At 36.8% G+C, this 17914-nt stretch overlaps 1 protein-coding gene across 1 annotated transcript in view; it reads left to right on the forward strand.

Moving 5' to 3' along the window:
* Positions 1 to 2019, forward strand: part of SOCS6 (suppressor of cytokine signaling 6) — a 2136-nt gene extending 117 nt beyond the window's left edge. The window contains exon 1 of the mRNA XM_009871299.1: positions 1 to 2019. This exon is cut by the window's left edge and continues 117 nt beyond it. Within this exon, the coding sequence (XP_009869601.1) occupies positions 1 to 1509 (1509 nt within the window). The 3' untranslated portion in view covers positions 1510 to 2019.
* Positions 2020 to 17914: the final 15895 nt, after the last annotated feature.

A 17914-nucleotide genomic window follows, 5' to 3' on the forward strand; every position in this document is an offset into this window, starting at 1 on the left:
AGTGAATTTGGAAAAGATGACTCCTTGTTTGGCAGCTGCTATGGTAAAGATTTGGCTAGCTGTGAAGTTAATAGTGAAGATGAAAAAGGAGGCAAAAATAGATCAAAAAGTGAAAGCTTAATGGGTACGTTAAAAAGGAGGCTTTCAGCAAAACAAAAACAGAAAGGCAAAGGCAGCACACCATCTGTAAGCTCTGCAGACGATGACACCTTTTCTTCCTCATCTGCTCCAATAACCTTCAAAGACGTGCGAGCTCAAAGACCTCTGAGATCCACTTCCCTCCGTAATCACCATTACAGTCCAACTCCGTGGCCCCTTCGACCGACAAATTCAGAAGAGACTTGCATCAAAATGGAAGTGAAGGTGAAGGCCTTGGTCCATTCCTCGAATCCAAGCCCAGCACTGAATGGCGTTCGAAAGGACTTCCATGACTTGCAGTCAGACAGCGTGTTCCAGGAGCAAACCAACGCGTTAAAAAACACGGAATCTCAGAATGGGGACTTGCATCTTCACATTGATGAACATGTGCCTGTAGTTATTGGATTAATGCCTCAGGACTACATTCAGTATACTGTGCCTTTAGATGAGGGAATGTATCCTTTGGAAGGATCACGTAGTTACTGTCTGGATAGTTCCTCACCCATGGAAGTTTCAACTGTTTCTTCTCAAGTGGGGGGAAATGCTTTCCATGAAGAAGAGAGCCAGGTGGATCAGGATGTAGTTGTTGCACCGGATATCTTTGTGGACCAGACCGTGAATGGTTTGTTGATTGGTACCACAGGAGTCATGTTGCAAAGCCCAAGAGTTAATCACAGTGATGTCCCTCCGCTCTCACCTTTGCTACCTCCAATGCAGAATAATCAAATCCAAAGGAACTTCAGTGGATTGAATGGCACAGATGCCCACGTGGCTGAAAGTATGCGCTGCCATTTGAATTTTGATCCTAACACTGCCCCTGGAGTTGGAAGAGTTTATGATTCTGTTCAGAACAGTGGTCCTATGGTTGTGACGAGTCTCACGGAAGAACTGAAAAAACTTGCAAAACAAGGGTGGTACTGGGGGCCCATTACACGTTGGGAGGCAGAGGGAAAATTAGCTAATGTGCCTGATGGCTCGTTTCTCGTTCGAGATAGTTCTGATGATCGTTACCTTTTAAGTTTGAGTTTTCGTTCCCATGGAAAAACTCTTCACACTAGAATTGAACACTCAAACGGTAGGTTTAGCTTTTATGAGCAACCAGATGTGGAGGGACATACGTCTATAGTTGACTTAATTGAACATTCAATCAGGGACTCTGAAAATGGAGCTTTCTGCTACTCGAGATCTCGACTGCCTGGATCTGCAACTTACCCCGTGAGACTGACAAATCCAGTATCTCGGTTTATGCAGGTGCGTTCTTTACAATACCTGTGTCGTTTTGTAATACGCCAGTACACCAGAATAGACCTGATTCAGAAACTGCCTTTGCCAAACAAAATGAAGGATTATTTACAGGAAAAGCACTACTGAAAGCTTATGGGAATCTTGCATCTTGCACTTTGGGAATGACAACAACAAAAAGAGATTGAATTACAGTTTACAGACTTTCGTTATTATCAAAATCTTTTGCTGCCATAAAAATATTTCATTTTTGTGTGTTAAAGGAAAGTAATGCATTTGGATTTATGTTTGTTTTGGGGGTTTTTTTGGGTATTTGGGGGGGGTGCTTTTTTCTTCTTTTTTTTTTTTTTTTTGGAAAGAATGAACTCAAGTTTATTTTTAGAAGTGAAATAGCTGTCTTTCATCAATGTGCAGATTAATCACAATGTGAATGATCAAATTCTCCTTAATTTCCCCCAAGTCCTTTGCTGCTATCCACTGTGATTTTTATGCATTGAAAGCACATTTCATGTGTATTCAACCATAAGTAAAAGTCAAATGAAACTTGTTGAATGGATTAATTTTTTGTTTCCTTTAAAATAGCCTGTTTGAAAAAAATGATTGTGGATAAAAAACATACTGGTATTCTAAATTACAGAATTTACATCCGTGTTAAGAACAATTTCCTAGTATCCTAATTATAAACTTCTAGAGAGATATGCCCTAATATAGAACTTCTAGACAGAGCTGTGTGATAAGAACATGGTTATGCAGCATATCTTTGGAAAAAAACCCCACCCTTTTGCTAATTCTTGTATTGTCTGTATACACATTTGTGTTTGAGAAGATTGGTTCAGCCTTTCTCTTGTCTCAGTATTTTGTCCTTCTAAAAATGGCCTTTAAAAAAATAAGTAGTCTGTGAAAGTCAGTGTGTGGTACCTATAAGGAAATTGCAGTATTGGGGTCTTGTCAAAGATTATCTTTTAAAATCATGCCATCAGTTAAATAAACAAACACCTACCAGATCCCCTCTTACTGTCCTTTTCCCTTCTACCTCCTCTTGGGGGATGGGGGAGAGGGCAAATTCCTGGGTTTGTAGGAGCTCTAGGAATTGTTACTATGGGAACATAAATTGATAAGCCATTTTAGGTATGGGGTAAAACTTCTAATAGGGTGATTTCTACCATATATATTCAAGCTACTTGAAATTTCATTATCTTCAACTTTGTTCATTTTTTTTTTCACTTCAGAAATGCAGTAATACACTAATATCCTTTGGGTAGTTTCCCCCCCCTCCCCCCCCCCCCCCTTTTTTTTTTTTCCTTTTTGGATAACTTTTGAAGAGGAAGGAACACGGCTGGTAACATTTGGGATGGAAGATGCTTGAAATGCATCTCTAAAGCTCTATTCTCATAGCCTTGCACATTATGGGGAAAAGAGATTTGGATATGTGCTGACCACAGGAAATATTTCAGTTTACTCTCATGAAATATGTTTTGACTTATGAAATATTGAATCAATTAAGTAAATGTTTATGGTATCTGTCGAAGATTCTGGCATTTGAAGAACTTATTTATTCTGACCTTCTGTAGAGGGGAAAAAAAAGACTTTCAGTGGGGAGTACGGGTTCTACACTCTAATATTTTCATCATGCAAGGTTAATCCATGGCATTTTCCTCTTTTGTTTCAGTTGTTCCCTCCCCATCATTCTGTCACTTCTTTGAGTTATTTGTAAAAGGGGTCATATCTAGCTTGGGAGGGAGGCTTGCTTTGCCTGCCTCTATCTCGGTTTTGTATTTTAGAATGTCATCTTCCCCATCTTGGTAGGAGTTGCTAGTCAGTAAACATCAGCTTACAAAAGGCTGTTTGTTTTTGATACGGCTTTCTTGTTTAGGTTGTTTTCTTCTTGTTTAATCTAGCCTCTTTGTCCCCTGAAATGAGTCTTTACTAATGAATACAGTATTGCTGCAAGGTGGTGCAGTAGCACTACATCTTGGGTTGCCTGAATTGATAGACAAAATTTATATTTTTTTAATTTATTTTTTGACCATAATGTTTAACTAAAAAATAATTAAAAAAAAAAAGGAAAATCAAAGGTAGATAAAAGCTGCCTTTGCTTTTAAGGGAGGGAGAATAAGGATTTCTTCTGTAGTCTGATAAAGTTTTAAACTTTAGAAAAAAACAAACCCTAGAGCAGTCTATATACGTCATTTGTTGGCTCTGCCATTGAGATATATGTATGAAAGTGTGAATTCTGGTTTCTTTTTTTTCTCTACTGACTTACCTGCCCTGAGCTCCCCTTGAATCAGGATCACTAACTTTATTCAAAAAGGCACAATAACCTATTGTATGGTACAGTGTTCTGATTCTGTCTGTGGGGAGGAAAAAGAAAATAATTTTTATGGATTTCAGACACATACTTTTGGAATAAAACCTCTGGCATTTTCTTCACTTTAAAAATTCTTTCCCCATACAAGCTAGAGGACCTATGCATTCTACAGAATCTTTGAAAGATTATAGTGTATTGAATATTTTCTTTGCCATTTAATATCACTATTGAATGCATTAAACATATGTTTATACTATGCCACATGCATTAATTTAGCAGTCATTGCATTGAACCTTAAATATCTGAAGCTATACTATCCTGGTCTTACTGCTGAACTGAAAAAAGTGCAAGAACACACATGCTAAATTTCTTACCCTTGCCTTGATAAATTTCAGTTTGTTCATTCATACTTGCTGATGCTTTTTTTTTTTTAAATATAATTAAACTTTGGTTCAGCTGTCCAGTTTTTGAATTGCCTACTTTACTGTGTTAATCATCTGCAACCTTCATCAGGCCAAGTTAACTTTATCGTTTTCTCCCCTCATAAAGCTTCCACAAAAGGAATGTTGTGAAGTGGTTGAGGCCTAGGATGTCAGAACCATATAGCACTTTGTTTCTAAATAAAAAGTGGTGGTGATATTTCTGTTAAGCTCAAAATACTTTAAATCAGTAGCAAGTAGACACAAACACTTAGTTTTACAGATATCATTAATCAGAGCATCACAGTGTTTTTTCATGCTGAAGTAACTGGCCAGCCAGGAGAAGGAACCCAGAAAAACGAGTTTGGAAAGATTAAAGATACTTAAAATTTCTTATAACAAAGAATAATATAAAAGAAACACAGTAATATTTAGTTATGAAACAATTTAGAAATACCTAGAATAACCACAAAAATTGTGTTGACTTCTGCATCATGATAATTAGAGTAATAAAGTATCCTTGAAAAATAAAAGGAAAATAAGGATATTTTGGGGACTTTTGGAAGTAGACACACTAGGAATAAAAGCTAACTGACTGTGATCCTTGTAGAGTAGAAATGTGGTTATCGATTCAGCACAACTGTTTAAGGGTTCAAAAGGTATTTTTATGTAATTGAGTTGTGGAGAAATGGTTTTAAAAATGAAACTTTGAAATAAAATTCCTTTTTGAGCATCTGAAACAATTGATGTTATTGATATCTCGTTTACCAATTAGAAGAGTAAAACAATACCACGTTGTTGGAAATAGAAAAATAAATTTGCACAATTTCCTGTATGTTTGGGTTTTTTTCGTAAGCCAGTGTTATAAAAAACTGGAAGTGATTTGTATTCCTTGATCTGTTTGAAGGATGTAGCACTTATCCTGCTGCTGATACAGGGAATGCCATTGTCATATCAATTTCTCTTCTGTCAGAAGGATCAGAAATGCAGTTATTAATTAAACTCTTTGTTCTCAAATGAGCTGACATTGATTTTGTTAAAGGCAATTTCTTTCTGTGAATATTGACTGCTGGGCTAAGTGAAATCTGTGCAGTTTTTGTTTTGATGCTTTTCATCTATCTGAACACTAGAACTGCAGATTTAAAAGAGCATACCAGCAATATATGGGCTGTGATTCTGATAAGTGTTTCTCTGTTACTGAACTTTCAAATTCTGAGCTAAGCTATAGATAAAGTAACAATTGCCAATTTAATTTCTTAAAAACTTTTTATGACTGCAAAGAAAAATTGCAAGCATTCTTTATAAATACAAAATGGGCTAGATGATAGTTCATAATGTGGGAAATATGGCATTGTTGTATCTGGAAAGTGTTCTAAATTCTACACACATATTGAAAAATTCTTAAAAGATTTTGTATGAAAACCTGTTGGGTTAAAGAATTTTTATAGTGATGGTGGAGTGCCATGAAGTTAATATTCGCAATCCAGATTGCTGTAGTTTACACTTTTCTCTGTTTCAAACCTGGTGTGCGCTATTTGTACTAAGCACACCACAGAGTGAATTATCCAAAGTCCATTGATTTTAATGTGTTTTGGTTTGTAAACAAAATTATAGTAATTTCTTGCACATTTTTGAAAAATAATTGTATAAGGATTTATGTATCTGCTTCTGGATACAGTGTGTAAATAAAAATTTCATTCACAAAAAGGTCTGTGGAGTGTTCTATACCTTAATGTTCTAAAACAAAGCTGAGAGACGGTGTAAAATTTGAGCATCTCAATTTAATGGTTACACTTTAAACAGTTCTACATTTTTTTAACCCTTGCCAGCTGACTTGTAAATGCATTTCTTTATCCCAATTATATTGATTCCTACTTTTCAAAGGAAAAAATAGTTTCCAGAACATAACTAAATTATGTTTTATAAAAGGTCTGCATATGTACTGTAAGCTGACTTTTTAATATATTTTTTAATATATTTTTTGTTGTTTTTTCCCGTAAAAAAAAAAAAATTAGAGAATTCTAAATAGTATTAATTTCATCCATATGTATGTGAAAGGCAATATACTTTTTCTTGGCTTCCAAGCAAGTAACTTAGTTCCAAAATAAATAAAAAATGTATAGTGTTGATTTTTATATAGTCGCTTGATGCTGTCCTAGATTTGCTTTTAAAAAAAGGAGTGGCATTTTAAATCCTGAGAAATTAGACAAATAGACCAGAAGATCAAGGATAAACAATTTCTGTCTTACAAAAGTTATGCATAGTTGTTCACATGTTTTCACAAAATTGAGACTTCTAGTCTCACTACTCTGGTTAAAGAAAATGCCACCATCTCCTTAGGTCTTGATTGTAACTACTTTTGCTTTTTTAAAAATGAACAAACAAAAGTCCCAGGCTTGGTAGCAAGTAATTATTGTTCATACATAGCTGATATGTACTTCTCTGTGTATTCTGTAACTTAAATCCTAAAACAGAAATCAGAAATAATTTATAGTTTTTGCCATAGAAGAGAAGACCACTGCCTTCTGTGTTTTGCTGCTGGGGCTAGTATTGCCTACTCATCGTGGGGTGTGGTTGTTCCTCCTATATGCAGGGGATCTTGGTGGGGTTTCACTAGTAAGTTTGCTTGATGCTCTTTTTCATGTTCATTCCAGTCATTCAAAAAAATTTGGCTACAGATAAAGTTACTCTTCAATGTTTCCTCGATAAGTGGTGAACGGTGGGTAAGAGGTAATGTTACAGCTGCCTATAAAATCAGCGTGATCCTGGTAGGGCTGAAATGTTTACACTCAAGATGCCCATAATCCTAATTATTTCTACCTTGTGTTCAATCAGCTTCATAGCTGTGGGAGTGGAAGAGATGCTAAGACCCTGTCTGATGCAGAAAGCTTTCTGTAAGTCTGATAATGTAACCCTTGTACTAAGGCAGGGCTTGGCAGAGGGGGGAATTGAGTCATCCTCTACAATTAAGGCGAGACCTCAAAGATAACAGAGCTGTAAGATCTAGAAGAAATCCTTAGTCTTTGGGAAACAATGTTTGATCACTTCCTTCCAGCATATGCAATTTGTTAGCAGTCTGTGCTTGCCGTTTTGGGGTGTGGGGGGGTTGTTGTTTGTTTTCCCTTTTCAAAGGCTGTGGTTCAGCTGAGCATTTATCATCCCTTGGGACATTAGTATGCACATCTCTGACTTTTCTGTAAAAGCCATGTGGAGTAGGAATAGGATGTTTTATGGAGTGGAGACAATGGTTTTGAGGAATGACTCAGAAATAGGAGGTGTTCTGCCTCCTGAGACAGAAGCCTGTGTTTCACTCAGGCCAAGTTGCTAACAGCTTTAGCTGTCAGTGAATTACTGAACCTACATGTGAACTTTGAAGATGGTTCTACTGAGGGTTGGGCAGGCAAGGCACCAGCCCTCATAAAACAGTCTTGAAAACAGAGAGGAATGCTTCCTTGCACAGAATAAGGAAGGAAAAATAAATGAGATGTGTTTGATCTTTGGTGGGTGAGATTGAGTAGGTTTGGATGCACGTGGAGAATGGATGAGTGACAGCGTCTGGACTGCTCCTGAACCTGACAGCCCAAGTGTCATTTGGGCAGTTGTATGTTGAGGGAAGAGTCAACACAGATGAAAGGAAGAACTGCAGCAAAGGTAGTGCAAGTTTTATAAAACTTAGGAACAACCATGTCTGATGTTAAATGTGTGTTGGGTCTTCAGCTGTTCTTCAAAACTGCCAGTTTTCTTAACTTTAGTTCATAAAACTCTTTAGGTGCAGTTCCAGATTTTGTGGCTCTGTGATTGGGCATTATATTCTTCCTGGCTCAGGCTGCCGCACCGAGAACAGTTTTTTAAAAGCAAGGCCTGTTGGTTCCAGCTATTTAGATAAGAAGTACTGCTTAAATAGATGGAGTAATTCAAGTGTGTTTTCCAGAATTCTTTATGAAGTAGCTGGCACATCTGTCATCATGTGATCAGCATCATATCTATTAACGACACTTGCCTTTTCACTTACACACCTTTTGACTGCGGAAAACACCGCTTGAATGTCTGTCACGGGATGCTTCTATGTTTGACCGCATCACGTCATCCAAGGACGTGTCTGGGCTGAAGAGATTTTTGGCAGTGTTGGTTTCTCACAAAACACTTTTCCTCTGCCCCAGCCCTCTGTGTTCATCAGGAGACAGCGGCTGTCTTGTTCAGTTTCTGGTTGGAGTTTGTCTGGATTGTCAAAAGGTTTTCTCTGTCCACTGCTACAAACTCATGTTTCCGCTGGAAGGTGTACTTTGTATTTTCTTTCAGAGCACATTTCTTCCTTAATTATCTGCACTGTATCACCCTAAGAAGAAAATAAACAAACTTGTGAATGTTCTAGCCTTCCTCAAACTTGATCTTTTCTGAAGCAAAACTGTTTCTGGTTTAAATAGTCCCATTTTGAGCTAATGAGCAGTTTTGTGTGAGCAGTGTTTTCAGTCAGTGTATGATGCTGAAACCTCTGACAGCCTCGACTTCAAGACTTTATTGTGCAACTACTTCAAAGATACTCTCTAGTTCTCATGAATGTAAACTTTGTAAAATGTTTGGATTGGAAAAATCAGAAGTCTGTGAATTCTGTTACCTTTTAATGTTTTTTGGGGTTTTTTTAACTTCGAGATTGGAGCACCAAAGGGTGGGGACACCAGGAAAGTGAAAACTGTTCCTTTTGAGGCATTCTACCTTGTCAGGGTGAAAACATTTGCTTATCTCTGCTGAATGGAATTGTTAGGGAAATTCCCAAAACCCAGACAAGAATGTTCCTGAAAATGAAAGAAGGGTTGATACTCGGGGTAGGTGGCACGGCAGATGCTGCTCATGTTGTGTGTTCTGCCTGGATCCACTGTGAGTATCCACGGGCAATTAGGACCTCTTGTACGTGAGTTTGTCTTTTTCTGAACTTGCAACTTGCGGCGGGCTGAAAGGCACGGACTCAGCTCTTGAGAGAAGCTAAGACAAAGTTTATTAGCAAGAAGCAGTATTTATGGGTTACAAACAGGAGACTAGACTATACAGCCAGGATTGTTATTCGCTCATGTGCTTCTTCAATCACTCTCTTATCACACAGGGAGAACAGACTTTCGCAGGTCTGTTTTGATCATACTCTCCCATTCACTCCCATGTACATCTTGTGTACGAGAAACCTCTTATCTGTCCATTCTCACGAGCAAACTCCCAACATGAGCTATACTTGGCTGGTCAGGGTCTCTTTTCATAATTAGCAAGCAAGAGTTCTGTACTTGTTTAGAAAAGAGCTCAAGGACGAAAGTCTTAATTCTGTAACGGAGTGCTGCCGGCACTGCTAGCTGTAAAATGCAGGGTATCTACAGCAACTAATGATAGTGTGCGGCTGGTTGTCCATGTTCTGAGAAAATCCTGTCTTTCTCGGCTGTATTGAAGGTAAAAGGGACGAAAGTGCAGGTCTGTGGCAGACTTGCTCCTCTTTGTCACTCATCTGTGACAATCAGTGACCAATTTAAAGTTTTCTATCTTCCCCTCATGGTTTTTTTTTCCCCCTCACTTACCTTTTGAGTTTGGGTGGATATGAATCCAAATCAAAGAAATTATAGAATGATGGAAAGTGTTACTATTGCTTTATCTTCAGTAGGAGATTTTTTGGTCTGATTACAGGCCCTTACATGAAATTTAGTATTGACATTGTTAACATCTTCACACCAGTGAGATGTTAGGATTTATTCATCAAAGATTTATTTACTTGTGTGGGTTAACACAGTGCTGAAAGTGAAGATAACCTCACTGCTATCTTTTGGTACTTAATTTACTGTGTATCCAAGCTTCTTATGAAGGTAAGTTAATAAGTAGAATTAGAGTTATAGCCTCTCATAATTAGATCGTTACCTTTTTTCCAATTAACAGTGGTATTTCAGACAAAATTATTTAAATTCTGTTTTTCTTCAACTTGTTAATTTTGGAAAGTGTTTCCTTACTTGTGGAAAAAAAACCCCATAACTCTTGGCACTGTCAAATTATCAAATAAACATCAACCTCAATAAATTTTCAAGTGTAATTATTTTTAAAAATGATGGTGTCATATGTAAGTCATATATTATGAAAAAGAAAAGTGTTTTTTAATGAATTTGAGAAAAACATGCAACTTCCCTAAAAATTTTTCAAGTAACTTTTCAGTCAGTTAGTTATCTTTCCAAGAACCAATTACAATTTTATTCAACAGAGACTGATTTTTATGTAAGTTACCGTTCGTAGTTAATATCAAAATTATTTGGTTACTTTATGCAAATTTATTTATAATATGTCAGAGTTAAACTTTTGTGGGTCTAAGAGGGTACTTTTAGAGGAGAGGTTTGAGGTTTTTCCAATGTTGTCAACTCTGCTGTTACAGAAATGTGAAATGTGAAAGTTACATTTTGCACAGGCTGAGTTAGGAAAAAGTTTTGTAGCGATTTGCTTTTTGTAAAACTTTAGGTAGTGTTTTAATTGGAATGGTATTATGTTTGCAAAACTGTCAATATTTTTGTAGTATAGAATATGTGATGGATAGTTACAAAAATAATAACTCTGATGCCCTAGAAGAAAAACTGGGAGAAACTATTTTAAACTTGGAGAAACTAATTTGCTATTTAAAAAGGGATTGTATTGTTAGGTGATTTTATTTTCTGTCATAAATTACATTTTTTAAATGTAAGGAAATCTATTTGAAAAGTAAAAATGTTTTTCAAACCATGTTTTTCCTTAAAAAAGCCAATAATTATGCCTTATGTTGGTGACATTTCTTCACATGCGTACCTACCTCAGGATACAAGTGTGTAGGGGCTGCAGTTCTCTTCAGTGGCCTCATGCTTAGTCCTGACACTTCTTTCCCCAACACTTTACTCAGCCTGATCATTTACAGCTCAGTCTCTCCTGAAACTTTAATCACTCAGTTTGGTGACGTTTTCCCTAGCTGTTCTGGCAGCATCGCTGGCATGCCTGCTGTATGGGATATTCATATTAAAACATGTGATGTGACTTATAGATAATCTCTCTCCCTTCCTATAGGAGAGTGGGAGGAAATAACGACGTGAACATCTCTTGGTGGGCTGGTGGTGTATGTGCCGTCAGCTGCGTCAGGATTCGTACTGCTCTATGAAGGGGCTCTGTGCAAGGCAGCTGGGTTAGATCTTTGGTTTCAGCAACGGGGTAATGGTTGTTGCTTGACAACGTGAAGGGAATTATCTTGCAGTAGAGAGAGCAGATAAAGTATTTCTTTCTAGGAGCCTCTGTAGAAATCTTCCATGTATGTATTAGTGCTTGAGGCTTTTCATGATTTAAGACAGGCATTCTCAAGAGTTGTCATAACAAGAACAAGAAGAATATAGCAGAGAAATGAGCTTCCATTTGTAGCTGATGCTGCTAATCACATTTTGCCTGCCTCGAGTGGGACTTTCAGTTACTCGCAGTGACCACAGCCAGCCCGCTGTTGAAGTAACGTGCAGGTTACTAGCCAGGGGCAATGAAGTTATTTCAAGTAGCCAGAATTGTGAGCGTGAGCTGGGATCAATTGTTCATTGTCTTCCCCAAGACAAGATCTCAGCGGGGAAAGTGAAGGTAGGAGGGACAGGTTCAAAAGAAAGAAGAGGAGGTGGTGTTTCATACCTTGAGGTGCGAAGCTCCTTTTCACAGGAGGTGCTAAGAATGTGTGTGGGCAAGAGCATGGTAAGTTCGTATGTTAGAAATACTTGTAGTTCTGCTAAATACAAAGATGGCACAGGATGGCGCGGAGGGCATCTGAAGGACAGGTCGTTTATGCTTTTCCTATTCTTGTCATCTTTTACAAAACTGAATTCTAACTAGAGAAGCCTGATGTTGAGCTGTAAGGGTCTTTGATCCTACTCCATATCTGTGCTTACATTTTTACATTGGTGAGAAACAGTAAACCCTAAGTTCCTGTTTCTGTATTTTGGGGTCGGTAGGAATTTTCAGGATGAGTACGTTCTTGATCATTGTGCAAAGTGTTACTTTTTTTTTTCTTTTTTAAAGGAAACATTAAACAGAACAGTAAATAATTTGGCATTTGCAAAGCAAAGGATTGCTCCCAGCTGGAGTATGTAACAGATTTTTCATGAAGCTCTTCTATACTTTTTTTAGTTCAATGCCAATGTTAAAATTAATTCAAGATCTGCTTCAGATTCATTCTAGCACTTAAAGCTTTGAAAAACATCAGATCCAAGAGAGAGATTTGTATTTGAACCAACATAAAATCTGTGTAGTATAAATATTTCAGCATATAAGAAGAACAAGAGCAAATCTGAAATTATGTTCTTTCTCCTGTGCTTGCTAAAGCACTGCTTCCATGAGCATATTTAGCTGCAGAGAAAATGATAGAAATCTGTGTATAAGTTTGTATTAGAAGAAAATCCAACCTGCTCTGCCTTATAATCAGTTGGAAGCATACTGACATACTTATTTCATGATATACTGTAATTGTTATATTGTAGGTTTTGTTATATTGTGGGGTTTTTTTGTTATATTGTGGGGTTTTGTCTTTGTTGTTGTTGTTGCTTTTTAGGTTTTTTTGGTGTATTTTTTGTTGTTTTGTTTTGCTTTGTTCTTACTTTTCTCTTAAAGATTCCATTACTGTAGGAAAAAAAGGAGTGAAGTCTGATTTTTCTGTCCTGGATAGTCTTGGAAAAGATCAAATACTCAGCTAATGAATGGATTAGTGCTTTTTCTCATTGCTTTATGAGTCTCTGATATTTCCCAATGGAAATATATAAATAGATTTTGATAACGAACAAAGAGAAGATGTATTTTATTTCAGAAGTACTAATGCTGAAGGGAATGTCAAATACTGCATGGTTTGGTTTTTTTCTCTAGGAGAGAAACTGAAAACCGCCAAGGATTTTGACCAAAGATTTTTTTAAAATGGTAGGAAGTAATTAAAAGAAGTAAGTGCATAATGATTGATTTCCTAACTCTGAAAGGGTATTAGAAGGATCTACACTGAGAGGTATAAGAAAATTTGGGGCTTCGTGCATGTAGAACCATAAATACTTGTGTATCGCCTGTTCCCTTTCAAGGTTGAAATTGAAAATGTTTTGTCAGTAGTATTACTTGAAGGAAAGTCAGATATCTTTTATATAGTAAAAGAATTTTTTTTTTTTTTTAAGAAAGCTTCAAATTCTAGTTCAAGAGGGTAGATGTTGTGAAAGTGTGGCAATCAACTGAAATTCTTGCCTTTCTCTAGAGATCTCATGGGAACAAATGCTAATTCTTTTGATAGGAGGTGATAGTCAGCATTTCATTTGAAACACAAATTATTTTGGGGGTCTGGGGAAATATGGAAAAAAAAAAAAGAATGAACAGGTGTTTCTTCTCCTCTACAGACCTTTGACAAGTTTCAAATCTTAGACTTTAAAACATACATACTTTAAATAATCATGGCACGGTTGGCACGCAGCTTGGGAGGACAACAAGAGCTAGAAACCTTTATATAATATATAGAGGTTATATATTATTAAAATCTTATCTATCTTTAATAGTAAGATAGTGTGTTATTGTATCCTCATATATTCTTAATAGTAATGCATGCTTTATTTTGCAACTGTATCTTAACACCTTTTGAGCCAACGCAGAGCTTTTCCATGCCTCATGCACTGATATTGCTTTAATTTTTTTCCCTGATCTGTTACTTTTTTTTTGTAGGCACACAGTAATTAATACAGACAATATTTCAGTACCTCATAAAATCCTTTCTCATGTTATTATACGCCACACAATTCCTTTAAATTTGCAGGCATAAAACATGAAATCTTGAAAATCATGACAGAGAAAAGAGCTGATTTTCTTCACTTTGAAGGACTAGCATCCTGTTTTTCTCTCAGCTTCCAAGAAAGATAATGGCAAGTAGTGAGTCTCTGTTGTCTAGCAGAGGGTTTAATGTAGCTACCAGCAGCTACGTGTGCATTGCCCATTTCTACATCCTGTCTTTCAGAGGTGGTATGAGAAGAGAAAAACTATGATGTGAAAAGATAGTTGTATGGCACAGTCAAGGATCTACTAGAGGAAGGACAGAAGACAACCTGTTCTTTATAGGACCAAAATTTTTCTAAACTTATCTGTAGAAAAAAACCTCAACAACCCTCAAGGTCATGAGGTTTCAACTTTTTCTCCCTATTTTGTATGCGCTTACATGTCTGTTTTTAATTCTTGGTGCTACTTTTGGCTGATCTGAGATGTATGTGGCCTTGCACCAGTTGTTTAGTTTCTCTGAGCCTCAGTAAACTTGCCAAAACAACTGGAGAAGAACAGAAGAACAAACCCAGATAAAACAGATGGGAAAGGAAAATAAATTTTAGACAAAGCACTGTGTTTTAAGGTGAGTAATTTGAAGATATGAGGTGAAGCAAGCCATAGACAGGATGCAGAGTTCAAGGAGATCATCCAACATACTCAGGTAGTTAACCTCCTTGAATAATCCCATGGCATTATTTATCTGAACAGATAATGTTCTTTCCATTTCTGTGCATGTGTGTCTGTGTGCTTAAATATTACTGAGTGAGGACGCTGAAGAAGTTCAGTCAGTTCAAAGGAACATTTCAGGCCATGTGAATGCACTTGTCAATTACTCTCATGCCATCACAAGCAACATGGTAACATGTAGTCAAATGTTTGCTTTGCATGGAAATTTCTGTAGTCATGTATGAATATGAATAAAGAGCTTCAAAGCACAATATGGAGCAATAAAATAGAGTGCATTTCTGCATTGCATGTATTAATGGAAAGTTATCTGGAATTAAATGAAAGGACTTGTTCAATTTTTGTTATGTTCTAAATTCCAAAGGGTATGTCTTGTGTTAAGTAGATTCAGGGCAAGGAACTGCATTTGGACATGGGTGCTGGGTAGCTTACTTCCATAGTTAAAAGTTTTGGCCAGATGATATGAAATGCACATTTCTTAAAAGATGATTCCCAGAACTCTATAAATAAGTGGAACGTGTATCTTCTGAGCCTGTGTTTCATATATTAACTTTAAAAAAAGAAAAAAAAAGTATTAATGGATTCATGATCTATGACCAAAGCATACTCTTTTGCATGATATAAATACAATTAAAATGAGTTTGAACCATAAATATAGACAAGCAGTTCCACTTGACCTTTCTAGCTAGAAAATCCAGAGCAATTTGCATCATGACAAATGTTCTTACTGAAAACTGCAACATTGCTTTCACAAACCAATATAAGCTGCCAAATATTGATGAGGTATTACAGGGTTCAGAGGCTGTTATTAGTCAAGATTTTGGGGGCAATTACGCTTCTGTGGATGTTGATAGTAGCTCATCTGTACATTCTACTTAAGGGAGAAATTTGTTCAGCCAAGAACATCAAACTGTAGTGGAGATATTTCTAAGAAATTAATCAGGCCAAATAGTTTTGACAACAAACCAGAAATGTGAATTTGTCAGAGAGTACAAGAAGGTACTTGTATCTGTGTTGTGAGGGGTTTTTTTTAAATTTACATCCACAAATGGGTAGATTATTAACTTGTTTTAGGGTACTTGGATTTATTAAGAACTTTAAATATCAAATTATCCTTTAAATTTTGCTAGGCTTAACATGTATCTCAGATTCTGTCAGGTCTGATTTCTCTAAGTATTTTGATAGTTATTTTAGTGGTGATCTGGAGTTGAAAAGAAAAGCAATGAACAAGACACTTATTTGTGTGTTTTAAAGTATGTATCATATATCATCACGATATCTATCTCTAATTTAGAGGCATCCCTACCCATGGCTGCGAGGTTGGGTTAGATGATCTTTAAGGTCCCTTCCAACCTAAGCCGTTCTATATTTCTGTGATGATTCCATGATATTATCTTTTCCTGATTGTTGAAAATAAGAAATAACCTAAAACCAAAATAGTCGGAGACAGACTTGTCCCTTACTAGAGATTTCAAAGTTTGTCATGGTACGAACAGTGAATGAGATTATGGTTTAGAAATTGTCTGTTAAACAGATTATTTTGTAGCTGAATTGATTACTTTACCATGTAAATTTTCAGTGTTCTTGGAAAACCATATGGAGAGAATTTGCCTTCTGCTTGCATTGAAATCAAAGCATGTTATCTTTGTATCATCAACGTTTTACTATAGTAGGAAATTTATGGGATAATAACATCAATTTTAGTAATACTGTTATAATTTCAACATTTAAAAAAATCTTGATTTAATAATCTTTTGCAAATACTGTAGAGCCTGACAGCACTGTATAATTACCAGTTAGAAGAAAGAGCAAAACAAGAGTATCCATTTATATGTATTAAGAAGATCATAGAATGCTGGGATAGTTTGGATTGCAAAGGACCTGTAAAGATCACCTGGTCCAACCACCCTGAAGTGAGCAGGGACACCTTTAACTAGATCAGGTTGCGTAGTGTCCCCTCCAACCTGGCCTTTAATGTTTCTAGGGATTAGGGCTTCTACCCCTTCTCTGGGCAACCTGTTCTGGTGTTTCAGCACCCTCAGTCTCTTTCTTATAGCCAGTCTAAAGCTATCCTCTTTTGATTCAAAGCCATTACTGCAACAGGCCCTGCTAAAAACTTTCTCCCCATCTTTCCTGTAAGCTCCCTTGAAGTACTGAAAGGCTGCAATAAGATCTCCCCAGAGCCTTCCCTTCTCCAGGCTGAACTACCCCAACTCTCTCAGCCTGTCTTCACAGGAGAGGTGCTCCCTTTGACCATTTTTATGACCTTCCTCTGGACCCACTCCAGCAGGTCCGTGTCTTTCCTGTGCTGAGGACTCCAGGCTAGATGTGTTTACTGTCGTTACCAGACTGTGCTGATACACGCTTTTGCCATTTGTTATGTTTCCATGTGAGAATGTGACAATGGTACCTTCCCTGTTTGACCTGTTCATTTTGTGGCTTTCAAATGAGTAATGTGAGGCATATGTGCTTCTTTACATTAGCTGAGTCTTGAGTTTCCAGAGGGATTAATATATACACTTTCAGCTTTCACACCTTTGTGCTGCCCAGAGACTCAAAAAGGAAAACGGATTGATAAGTTCAGTGTTTTGCTCATGTAACATGGAGAAATCATTTACGAGAGTGATTTATGGTGTTGCAGTGAAACAGTTCATAAAGGATAATGTCTTTCTACTTAGAATTCACTTGCTATTGCATATGAAAAGCTTTGGCATTTGAAGGAAAAGTCAACCGTGATATCATAAATTTATAACAAGCTCTCTGAATGTGAGATAAAGGGGAATACCCCATCAAATATTTTATTTCTGGGAATGTTACCTTCCCTCATAGTTAAACTTAATTACTCATGGAGGGTACCATTTCACAATTGGACATAGATTTGTGATATTTGTTAGAAAATGGGAGAGACAGCAACCTATACATCATTTCTCTATGTGTAGAAGAGGTAATTTATTCAAGGGCAGGCTTTTAATTCTTCTGCCTTTGACATATTAACACAAATTTGGAATGTTGAGACAGGCTTACCTAGTTTATTCCCACTTCAATATTCAGCAACAATAATAAGATTAGAATATATTTTCTTGTTATCAACTGACTTGATACTTTTCAATACGTGCTAGAATGAAAGCTATTATAGTGGTCCCCAGATATTTAGAGTCTATTCCCATCCCCCTTTGATCTTCCACATTTTTTATTATTAATTCTGATTTAAATCTCAACTTAGTTCTTTACCCTCACTTTAAAACCAGCTGAACCAGATCCTAACCATCAGCTCAAATGTTTGTTGATTTTGGGAGCTGCTCTGCCTGTGGCTACTGCGCCTGCCCTGATGACCAGCAAG

Source organism: Apaloderma vittatum, unplaced genomic scaffold (assembly GCF_000703405.1).
Source record: "Apaloderma vittatum isolate BGI_N311 unplaced genomic scaffold, ASM70340v1 scaffold7936, whole genome shotgun sequence".
NCBI classification, from domain to species: Eukaryota; Metazoa; Chordata; class Aves; order Trogoniformes; family Trogonidae; genus Apaloderma; species Apaloderma vittatum.